At 48.2% G+C, this 11160-nt stretch overlaps 3 protein-coding genes across 3 annotated transcripts; all 3 read left to right on the forward strand.

Moving 5' to 3' along the window:
* Positions 1 to 1654: 1654 nt before the first annotated feature.
* BKA55DRAFT_499647 (uncharacterized protein) lies at positions 1655 to 5143 on the forward strand (the record flags this gene model as incomplete). The annotated part of the gene is made up of 4 exons (XM_046186671.1): positions 1655 to 2154; positions 2205 to 3911; positions 4005 to 4024; positions 4074 to 5143. The coding sequence occupies 4 exons, from the start codon at positions 1655 to 1657 to the stop codon at positions 5141 to 5143; spliced, it is 3297 nt and encodes a 1098-aa protein (XP_046054833.1).
* Positions 5144 to 7259: 2116 nt separating this feature from the next.
* Positions 7260 to 8683, forward strand: BKA55DRAFT_160775 (uncharacterized protein). Its single transcript, XM_046184979.1, has 3 exons — positions 7260 to 7770; positions 7852 to 8109; positions 8182 to 8683. Exons 1-3 carry the CDS (start codon positions 7714 to 7716, stop codon positions 8395 to 8397), a joined length of 531 nt encoding a protein of 176 aa, XP_046054834.1. The 5' UTR covers positions 7260 to 7713; the 3' UTR covers positions 8398 to 8683.
* A 1364-nt stretch (positions 8684 to 10047) lies between these two features.
* On the forward strand, positions 10048 to 10600 carry BKA55DRAFT_589501 (chitin synthesis regulation, resistance to congo red-domain-containing protein; the record flags this gene model as incomplete). Its single annotated transcript, XM_046194943.1, has 2 exons — positions 10048 to 10211; positions 10264 to 10600. 2 exons carry the CDS (start codon positions 10048 to 10050, stop codon positions 10598 to 10600), a joined length of 501 nt encoding a protein of 166 aa, XP_046054835.1.
* Positions 10601 to 11160: the final 560 nt, after the last annotated feature.

The raw sequence follows: 11160 nt of genomic DNA on the forward strand, positions 1-11160 counted from the left end.
TGCGTCGCACTTCATGCCGAGATCCATTGAGCATGCTCCTTTCTGCCCTGCGCATATGCAAATTGGCTAACAAGTAACCCCTTGTGCTTTTGTTGTGTGGAGAGATGTGCCGGGGATGTTAAACCCGAGGTGAGCCGCAAATCATGTAAATGATACCTTAGTGGATAAAGGTATGGATCTGAAGAGCAAGTCATCAGCTTCAAATAAAATGTAGCATCCGTATCTTATGATAAGTTTAGGCAACAAGGCCTGAACTTAGTTGATTCTTATTATAACAATCCTAATATTTAATAATTTTACATCAGTTACTTGTGAAGTATTCTAATCTTGGCTATATTTCCTCGTAGATATAGATACTGTAATTCCACATTGGGACATGCTCGTTTCTGCGCGCATCTGTTTAGGTATGTGGCAGTTCAGTAACTGGCTGAAGAATCTTCCTAGCAATATTTAAAGTATAGTCTTCAACTTCCAAGCTTCAATCTCCAGTGAATGCCTGTTTTCCCAGTAGTTATTTCCTGAAGTAACTGAGAATACTTGGCTTTAAGGTTGTAAATACACTTTACCCGACCCAGCTGGCTTGGTCCGGGGCATTGTAAACGGACGCCCACGGTATCATGATAACCATAGTGTCTTCAATGCTTGAGTTACACCAAAAACCTATTGTTTTGCTGATAAAAAGAGTGCATTAGATGGGCTTACAAATAGGTTGGTCGCTATTGTCCACCGAAACTACCATCCACTGTTATGTGCGACACATATGGCTTGAACTTTGTGAAGTAAATTAACAATACAGGTAGACTTCTTAACTCCCTAGATCTAACGGCTTAAGCATCTGCCAATCACCTAAAAAAGTCTCAACCAAGTATAATGTTCACCATTCAGCCATCGTTACCCTAAAGCAAGCTCAATAACAATCAGTGAGTAACCTAAGTGGCCAGGGTTTTATATGGCCTGGTAGATTGAGTCTCACCAGACTACAAACGACTCTGATTTAAAGACCGTTGCTACAAAGCAGCTATACATGTTTCAGTATTCCTTGACAAACATGATTCTCATAGTTGCTGATATGTGGCTGTTGCAGTTCTCCAGCCACAGTAGTTGAGAATAATGTCTAGGATTTCTAGGCAGAAACCGAAATTAGGCAGATGATTCAGCATTCAGTGACTCTTTCTTTGCACTAAGTCACTACGTTATTGGATGGATTCTGGCTGCTGAGATTAAGAATGGGCAGATTCAAACATCCAAAAGAGGTGGTTCCAGTTGGTGACTCATTCTGATTGACTATCAGACCAACCAATGGTTGCCTGTGTTTGTCATAGTCGGCTTCGCCACACGGAAACATACAGGGCTCCACCAGTTTTCAACGCCTCCTAAGAATTTATTGCAATTGGCATAATATATCATAGATTCCTTTCCCTCGTACCTTTCTTTCGTGAATTTTCCTCCCCCCTCTAACTCACGCTCTCGTGAAGAAGTATTTGGAAATCTTTTCCATATTCTCCTTGCAAGTTCTCCCTTCGTCAGCAAGCTCTTTGTTTGAAGGTCTTTGTTTTCCTATTCTTTATTCGTAGTTTGAAGACGCTTTATACTACATAGCGCAATCATTGCAACAACGACAGCTTCTCAGCTCACGACGGCGATCTCCACTGTCATGGCCGAGCAAGAGATCAGCCTTGCCCCTCATCAGGCACAAACTAATGCCCAAAATCAGTCTCAGAATGAGGGCCAGGGTTCAGCATCACGTTCTCGAGGAGGCTCACGTGGAGGACGCCGTAGGGGAAGGGGAGGACGGAATCGTGGCCAGCGACAGGATGATTCAGCACAAGGTCCTGAAGGTCACGGAAACGCCCCTCGGACAGAACCTGCCGATGCCACTATTGCTGCACAAACCATAGCCGCCTCGACAGGAACAGTAGCTTCTGCCGCCCCCGAGAGTTCAGGAGCTTCTCGAGGCAGAAGAAACCGACGAGGTAATCGAGGTGGTGCTCGGGGGCAAGGAAACCAAGGAAGAGGCGTTTTTTCCATGGGACCGCAGCGCACTTTTGGTGGACGCTTGACTACAACTGAACAACCAACAGAGACTGCTCAAGATGCGTCTTTGAGTGCAGACGCCCCAGAATTCGTGCCCGGACAGCCCGTATCCCAGAGGAGGTAGGACTGGCAACCCCAAGGTGATACATCCTAGATACTGACAACTATAGTGCCCAACAGCAATCATCAAGCGCCTCCCAGCCTACAGCCCAAGGACGCTCAAGAAACCGGCCTAGGAACCGGAAGCAGGACAGACCCCGCCAAGAGGTTCCCAAGTCAACTGCCTCAGAATTATGGCAACGGATTCAGGAAGACATCGCTAATTGGAATTATGAGTGCCGTATCTGCACCGAAGAAGTCACTCGAAAAACCGAGGTCTGGTCGTGCACTACTTGCTGGACCGTCGTTCATCTTGAATGTGCCCATCAATGGTGGGATACGTCTATGAAAGTCAACGAGGAAAGCGGTGACCGATCATGGCGCTGCCCTGGATGTAACTCAACGTTGACCGACGAACCAGGCGATAGTTCGTGTTGGTGCGGCAAAGAAACGCATCCCAATCGGAACAGCATCTTGCCTCCTCACTCATGTGGGCAAACATGTTCCAAGCCCAGATCGACATGCTCTCACCCATGCACTCTTCAATGTCATCCTGGGCCATGCCCGCCATGCACTGTATTGAGCCCACCGGAGCCTTGTTACTGTGGAAAGCACTCTCAGCGGAAGAATTGTAGGGATACTGATTACTACAACGGGTGGAGCTGTCGAGAGCGGTGCGGCGATTTTCTACCTTGTGGTCAGCATGAGTGTTCTCAAATATGTCATCCAGGTGTCTGCGGTATCTGTGAGGTGACGATCGAAGCTAAGTGCTACTGTGGACGAGTACAAAAGGAGATGCAATGTTCCAAACAGGACGACATCTGTGATTCGTTCGACCCCGCCAACAATTCTTGGTTTGAGGGCTCTTTTAGCTGCGAGAGTGCTTGTGGAAGAACCTTCGACTGTGGTGTACATCGTTGCCAGATCTCTTGTCACCCGCAAGAAGAGATCCCAGCTCATTGTCCCTTCTCTCCGGACGTTGTCACCAATTGTCCTTGTGGCAAGACACCACTCAAGGAACTCATGGAACAGCCCCGTCAAACTTGTGAAGATCATGTTCCCCACTGCGAGAGGATTTGTGAGAAGAAGCTGGAATGCGGTCATCTCTGCCAATCCTTGTGCCACACTGGGGAATGCGACCCTTGCACCCAAACGATGGAAATAGACTGCCGCTGTGGCCGAGTCACGGGTGAGACGATCTGCCATGAGGGAGACGTTCAGCAACCCCTATGTTTCAAAATATGCCAGGCTACTCGCAACTGCGGAAGACATCGATGCGGAGAGCATTGTTGCCCAGGTGAAAAAAAGGCATCTCAGCGTATTGCTCAGCAGAAGAAGCAACGCCTGGGCCCTGAATCACTACCAGTTGAGGCCGAGCATATCTGTGTCGCCGTCTGTGGAAGACCACTTAAGTGTGGTAGTCACTTTTGCGAGCAGCTCTGTCATCGCGGAGCTTGCCAGAGCTGTCCTGAGGCTATCTGGGAAGAAGTTTCGTGCAATTGCGGCCAGACAGTTTTACATCCACCGCAACCATGCGGAACGAGACAGCCATCTTGCACTAACCAGTGCCAGCGGCAGACTGCCTGTGGGCATCCTTCTATTGACCATCAGTGCCATCCTGATGATGTATCATGCCCGCCATGCACATACCTCGTTCAGAAGCGGTGCATTTGTGGAAAGACGACCTTTCACAACAAGCCTTGCCATTTGCAAGAGGCTCATTGCGGAGAACAATGCGGGCAGAAACTCTCTTGCGGGCTTCATACATGTAAAAAGCTGTGTCATCGCCCTGGAGAATGCGGAGACGCTCAGAACGGTTGCGAGCAAATATGCGGAAAGCCCAAGCTGCTATGTAACCACCCATGCCAGAGCGTCTGCCATGGACAAACTCGTAAGTCGATAACATCCAGTTCCAAGCTCGTTACTAACATACGTACCAGCGTGTAAAGAATCAACAGCTTGTCAGGTCAAGATGTCCACCAGCTGTGCATGTGGTAATCACAAGCAGAGCTTCAAATGCTTAGCAAGTACGAGCAACCCTACTCCGAGTCGACCGGAAATTCGATGTGATGAGGAGTGCGAACGCCTTGATCGCAATCGTCGCCTGGCCGCAGCTCTCAATATCGACCCTGCTTCTCACACCAATGACCACATCCCATTCTCGGACAATACTCTTAAGCTCTATAAACAGATGCAATCTTGGGGAGATGCTCAGGAGAGCCAATTCCGTGTTTTTGCTGCCAACAAAGACGAAGTCCGCTTACGATATGAGCCGATGAAAAACCAGTCACGCCAATTCCTTCACTTGCTTGCTGAAGACTTCGGCTTCGAGAGTAAGAGCGAGGACTACGACATTCACCGGTCTGTTCTAGTGTGGAAATCAGATAAGTTTGTTTCGGCCCCGACGAAAACACTCGCCCAGTGTGTCAAGATCCGAGCAGCTCAAGCTGCCGAAGCTGCGGCAGCGGCAGCCATTCGACCTCCAAGCCCCCCAATTCTCGAGACTGAGCCTTTCAATGCTTTGGTACTTACCGAGCCTCGCTTCGGTCTGACCATCGAGGAAGTCAATACTGCCCTTGAACCGGACCTCACGTCCCTGCAAAGCTTCAGTTTCAAGGTTGATTTTCTCAACGAGGAAGTTCTCATCAAAGCTACAGTCTCATACTCCGCCTTTCTCACACCCGTACCCATGGAGAAGAGCCTAGAGATTCTCAAACCTCGGATCGAGCAGACTATCCGCCGCGAAAAGCTCGCTGAAAGCGTCTTGCTCTGTCACTCAGATGCCAACGGTGCCATCTCTCGGCGAGAGGTACCCCTTCGCGCCGGTACTGGAGGATGGAGTGCCGTAGCTGGACGCGCGGCTTCTAAGCCAATGTCTTCGTCTTCTACTCCTGCACCTGAAGAGGCAAAGCCCGGACGCAAACTGCTTCTAGGGCTCAAGAAGAAGAGGCCGCAGCAGCCAGAGGCGGGAAAGGTGTGGGCCGCTCTTGATGGGGATGTTGAATGCTAGAAGCATCAGTGAAGGGTGGGTGTACGGGCAGACAGGAAGGGCGTTCGGGTTTACTTACTTGTCGAAGTTGATCACTGAATACAAACAATTCTATGACCTTTCTAGTCCATGACTGAGAACAAACTTGGTGTCAGATCGAACAAGCCACAAGACTATTGTTAGCAAGACAGGATAAAATGGATGTCCCTCGCACTCAAATTCAACGCGCCGAACAAGAAATCTACGCTGCGGTCATGTGCACGGTCTACCTCAGCCATTATTGTTATACTTATACTAGCTGCACCGAGCACGACCTTGTCAGAAGTTGAGGGGTCTTGAGGCCCTCAGTTCAGAACAGCTTTGCAAACCCGGACTGGGCATACTTGTAGATCTGTGTGGGGCCGGATCTCGGAGGCTGTGGAGTTTGCGGGGGGTGGATCTGAAGAAACGGCGGACCGGTGCCGCGATCCGCTGTCAAAGCAAATGAAAGCCAGGGGTCAATATTGTAGAAGATGAATGACATCAGTCCTGAAGTACTGTATGGCGTTTCGAGTATCTCCCTAAATTCCTGATCTACAGATGACCTTGGTGGAAAACAGTCTATAGCCCTGACGCGTGAAGTTCGGAGGACTCTCGGGGTTTTCAGTAGTTCGAAAATGATAATCTCCAGATCGACAATAGGGGCGCTTCGACGATGAAAATGGATTGGATGTCAGCTCCACCTGTGCCAATCGTATCGTAGCATAGGGAATAGCCAACTTACCGTGTTAACGGGAAAGTCGGGATAGTGCTCCGGATTGAAGATTGAAGTTGCCTGTTGAACTTGGGTATTGATGATGAACTGGGGCTTGGGACGAATCTTTTATATACTCCGCATTAACCGTAAATATCAACATAACTTGTGAAGAGGTTCTCACAACATTTAACAACTACCTACCCTGGCTTTTCTTATGATCCTCATTCATATAGTATCATAGACTGAGGATGAATCAGTTCCTAAAGATAGATCGGCAGGTCAGATAGGTCTCCCCACAAACTTGGAAGCTCACGCGTCGACAGTGCGGGGAATCCCACTCAACCAGTTCTATGGAGGGTTACATGCGTCAAAAGCTGCAAGTATCGACAGGGCCGATACCCTGGATAATACGGAGTCAATTCATTGTATCAGAAGTTTGATCATGTGGCCCGAAATCGGATGTACTCGGGATGGGAGTTGTTGAATGATCATGATGGTTGTGACTTAGTCAGGAGTCCAACACAGGATGCTTAGAAGAATGACATTCGCAATGACGTATGAGGATGAATGTATGTGCAAACTACTGGTGAAACGAGGTGATAGGGCAGACGGACAAACTGGGCGCTCCAACGAGAGTTTCTAGTGACCAGACACCAGCGAACCTGAAAAACAGGCTCCGTCAGTCCGTAGTGATGATAGCAGAGGCTGATCGTTGATGATGGCAATCCTCCCCCTGTCCGGAGTGCACGGTGAAGCTTGATCCAATATTGGGCGACAATTTTCGCCGCTTGATGGAATGCAACGCAACCATGAGAGACCCCCTCTGGCATTTCTGGGTAAATAAGGTAAAGACCTTCACCCACCATTTCATTAATATCGGAGAACAGCGATGATCAGAACATCAACAGTGATATACTTTGTCCGACCGATCCTAACGTTTATGACAGCCTTATTATGCATGATTGATTTGAGAGAAGCGGTGAGTTTTACTTGCTTTGATGGTTCTTTGTGTAGTTAACTTTTTCCCATTGTCAGACATGGCTTTCCGAGCTTGTGACTCTCGATGCCGGGAGATTAGTGAAAGTGTGGGGGAGGAGCAAACCCCAGACTTGGCTTATTGACACCTGTAATTTTGGGCATTTAGCCCCCCGCTACCCTCCACTACCGCTCGACAAGATCCCACTGCAACCGGGGGTGACCGGTATCTTATGCACGATAAATGCAGTGTTGGAGCTCTGGACTTTTGGAAGCATGAACCTGGCCAATCATGGATTGTGTTGTGGTGGTAGTGGTGTTTTGCTTCACTAATTCTTATTTCTCAGCATAATCGAGAAGCTTCATTTTGATACTGCGTCGAGTTTACCATGGTTCGGCTGTCTTCTTATCCACCTTGGATAGATCTCTCAAAGAATCAAATGGAGAATCTATTTAGTATCTACTACATTTAATATTGATGAATCTGATACTATGTATTGATTGATTGATTGAGTGACACCTTAAATATCAGTTTGTTTTCTTGTCCCTCCACATTGGTTTGATTCGCCCCCTGTCGCTTGGCACACGCACGGCAGGCGCTGTGGATGGATCTGCGGCTGCCTGCCCTTCGAAACCCAAAATTCGCCCACCGCGAAGCAAGCCAAACCGGGCAGGCCCAGGAGCAACCTGCAATACAGTTCAAAAAACACCTTCCCCTCCAACTTTCTTCTGACCTCGTTTCCACATAAACTCTCATCCTAACAGACCTGAATTTCTTCCTTTGACTTCCTATGATTTCGATAGGAAGCATTATAATAACTGATACCCACACTCGCCGTCACCCTTAGCAACACACGAACCACTTCTTCCATCGCGAGCAATGGAGAGCCTTCAACTATCCCAGGTTCTTGCCGACCTCAGCAATATAGGCGCCGCCGTATGTTTCCCATTTAACTTCGAGCTCTTTTTTGCTACGTGCTCATCTGTGCACTCAAGACTAACGTATCTCGTGCATCAGGATCCGGGAGCCGCAGAAGCCATCGTCAGCGCCAACCACCCCTCCAACTCTAGTTACACCCGAGTCGAAGTGACTGCAGCTGCAACTGCCCCTGCTTCGAGTCCCACTACGAATCAACAACGACGTCCCACAGGTTTGCAGCGGCATTGGTCGTCTGAGAAATTCGACAAGTTCGGCCGCCGCATTCTCTCTCCTGGCTCCCACTCCGGTTCAGCTGTGAACTCTAGCCCTGGTACTCCTCGCCGAGGTGAATCTGATGTGAGGCAACCCCACCAACCGTCGTCTCAACGGCGAAGCTGGGACTTTGGCACTGACAGAACTGCTACACAGTTCGAAGAAGACCTGGAGAGAGCAAGCACACTCATGCAACTATACGACATTCGCTCCAAGATCAAGCAGCAGGATAACAGCAGTCTGCTCAGAGCTCGAGAGAAGGTCAACGCGATAGCAGCGCGACAACAAGCTCAACAGGCCGCGGAACGCAACATGAAGGCAGCCGACGAACTTCGACGACAACGCTACTCTTTCCCAAGAGCCGGTCTCTGAAGCAAATAACCCTTACGATTTCCTTATATCTCCTCACGACGGATCACGGGCTCGTTACAAAAGGACAGGCGCTGGGTAATATCTGATTGATGTTTGTGGGATGATTTCTTTGACGGCGTTTGGGACACAAAAGTATATGCCGTCGGTGCGATGAAATCCATCTCTCTGAAGAGCGAGGCTGAAGGCAACCGTGGTTTGTTTTAAAGCGGTTGGAACTGCTGACTTTAATACGATGCGCTGGATAATCGAAGCGGATATTGTTGTTTTCGCAGCTTTGAGGGACCAAAGAGGGTACCAAACCGTGTATGTATACAATGGGAATGAAGCGGTTTCTATATTCTCGAAGAATCCGACTCCTTCAAATTATCAAAGGCATGTCGTACCTTGGATCACTCTCCAGACATGGCATCAACTGTTGCATCACCTGAGTCTCTTGACCTAATGCTCCCATTTATGCGAGGATTATATATACTTGTCGACAGTTGATTTAATTCTTAACCCTCTCAGATAGCACAGCATAAATTATTAATAAGCTTAATAGCCGTAGGCCGGACTAAGATGGAGCTTTAGGATGGAGCTTTGGAGGGTCCTTAAGCTGGGCTGGGATATGCCAGGTTCGAGAGTTTGGGTTGATTCTGGGCTTTTGGAATACCTACATATAAAAGTCCAGAATATTCATGTAGGTCCTTTTATAAGCTGCTTATGCCGTTCTAGAATATGGTTTATGAAGCAGATCAACCATAAACAAAATGATGGAGTAGCTAAGGGTGGAAACACGTCATTCATTGGCTTCGCCACATTAACGAGGAATTAGAATTTGGCCACGAAGACATGGGGCTTAGCAGTCTTAGACAGGTGATGATGATCTCGGTATAAACTTGCCGGTGAAGTATAGGCCTCCCGTTGCCAATTGATAATCAAAGAGATTGATGATCAATTGATACGCAAATACGCTGCGTATTGATGACGGCCTTGACTCACTTTTCAAACCTGTATATCACCCTTGAACGTAGCATAGTGTGATTCTATAGCGGGAATCACGGCAGATATAAAGGTTACCGTGATGTAAGCGCCAAGCTTCCAACTGTTACTGTATCTTTGCGCACAGCCACTATCGACCACGCAGCGCAATAGCATTAAACCTCGTTTGATAGCCAAGAACACACCATGTTGGCCAAGACAAGACAAAAGTGGAAACTCTCGAGACCAAGAAGAGGCTTGTGACCGCGTTTTTGTTAGAGTTACGCAGGCAACTTTAGGCTCTAGGCCAAGCTTGGGTGGATATCATGATTCTCTTTCTCTTGGCTTCGTCGTTTGAGTTGCACTTTGCATAAAGGGCCCTCCTCCCACTCTCTTGTCTTCCCTTCCCTCATTTGTGTGGAACTTGGCAAAAAACCTATTATCCTACTTTTTCTTACACCCTTTCACGGCCCGGATTAAATCGTCAATCACCTACTGTAACAGATCTTTTACACAACCTATCAGATAAAGACGTCACCTCCCTTGGAACATCATCACACACATTCTACGTCATAGCCAGGCGACTCAGCGCCGCAAACAACACGTCAAAAACAGAGTTTGTCAATTGAACGCTCTTGAACTCTACTCTATCATCGTCGCGTATACACATCGCGCATCTTCATAATCACAATGGCGCCCACTGAAGATATTTTTGCGCGCGACTACTACAGATGCCCTTATGGCAGGACTTGGAATGGACGAACATGTGTTCGTAACAACTGGTCCTACTGGGGGCGCTGGGTGTTAGCCGGCATCATCATCTTTTTCTTCGTCCTCTTCCTCTTCTGCTGCCTGTAAGTATTTGCACTCTAATTGCCGTTTGGAGTATCTTGCTAACATATCAAGATTCTCTCGCCGTCGCAAAAGCCGTGGCGTTAAGCCCGTGTACGGCACTGGATGGATGGCGGCCAAGCCTTGGGGAAACAACAACAACCATCAGATGTACAACTACGGCAACCAAGGCGGTTATAACCAGGGCTACCAGCAGAACGGTGGCTACGGAGCTCCACCTCCACCTCCAGCGTATGGCCAGCAACAGCAGCCTCAGTACACAGGTACGACATTCAACACCAACGACGGATACTACGGCCAGGGCCAGTATTCTGGAGTTCAGCAACCACAGGGCACATATCAGCGTGAAGGTGCCTACTCGCCACCTGCTGGTCCTCCTCCTGGAAAATAAGGCAGGGCGGTGGATGCACTTGGAATGGGAACTGTTTTAAAACACGGTCGATATGGAAAGGATACCACTGATTGAGGCGTTTGGGAGCTCGGTATGTAATGAATGGTCTTACGTCAAGACATACTGTGATAAGAGGCATTGCTCCCACGAGCATGGCCTGGATGGAATTATGAGAACTATTTTTTCCCTAATTGTTTCTAGTCTTCTCTTCAGCGAATATTTATCGAAATAGTTAGACGAGCTATGTTTGTGACGCGCCAGTGATAACATTTCGACACATCTGTCGTGACTTGAAGGACTTGATATTGATGAATGAACTGAAGTTAACCGCATCCACTTTGAACGTATGCATAAATAATCCGATATCAACGTCACAGCCGTTGACGGGACCTGCATGAAACATGATGAAGGTGGCGGGAAGAAACAAAATCTGCGGGATACCCATTCGTTGGGTTGCGCATATCCCTTCATGGTAGCAGTGGACGACGATCTGAATATCTCTTTGGCCAATACAATAATGCCGAGTTCATCCGCGTATAAAGGCAGTGCTGCACATCGCA

Source organism: Fusarium redolens (assembly GCF_020744475.1).
Source record: "Fusarium redolens strain MPI-CAGE-AT-0023 chromosome Unknown BKA55scaffold_2, whole genome shotgun sequence".
NCBI lineage: Eukaryota > Fungi > Ascomycota > Sordariomycetes > Hypocreales > Nectriaceae > Fusarium > Fusarium redolens.

Coding starts and splice junctions, on each gene's coding strand:
- BKA55DRAFT_160775 (XM_046184979.1), top strand. CDS start 7,714: ATGGAGAGCCTTCAACTATCCCAGGTTCTTGCCGACCTCAGCAATATA. Junction 7,771..7,851: donor TCAGCAATATAGGCGCCGCC/GTATGTTTCCCA, acceptor CTCGTGCATCAG/GATCCGGGAGCCGCAGAAGC. Junction 8,110..8,181: donor CTCGCCGAGGTGAATCTGAT/GTGAGGCAACCC, acceptor ACTGCTACACAG/TTCGAAGAAGACCTGGAGAG.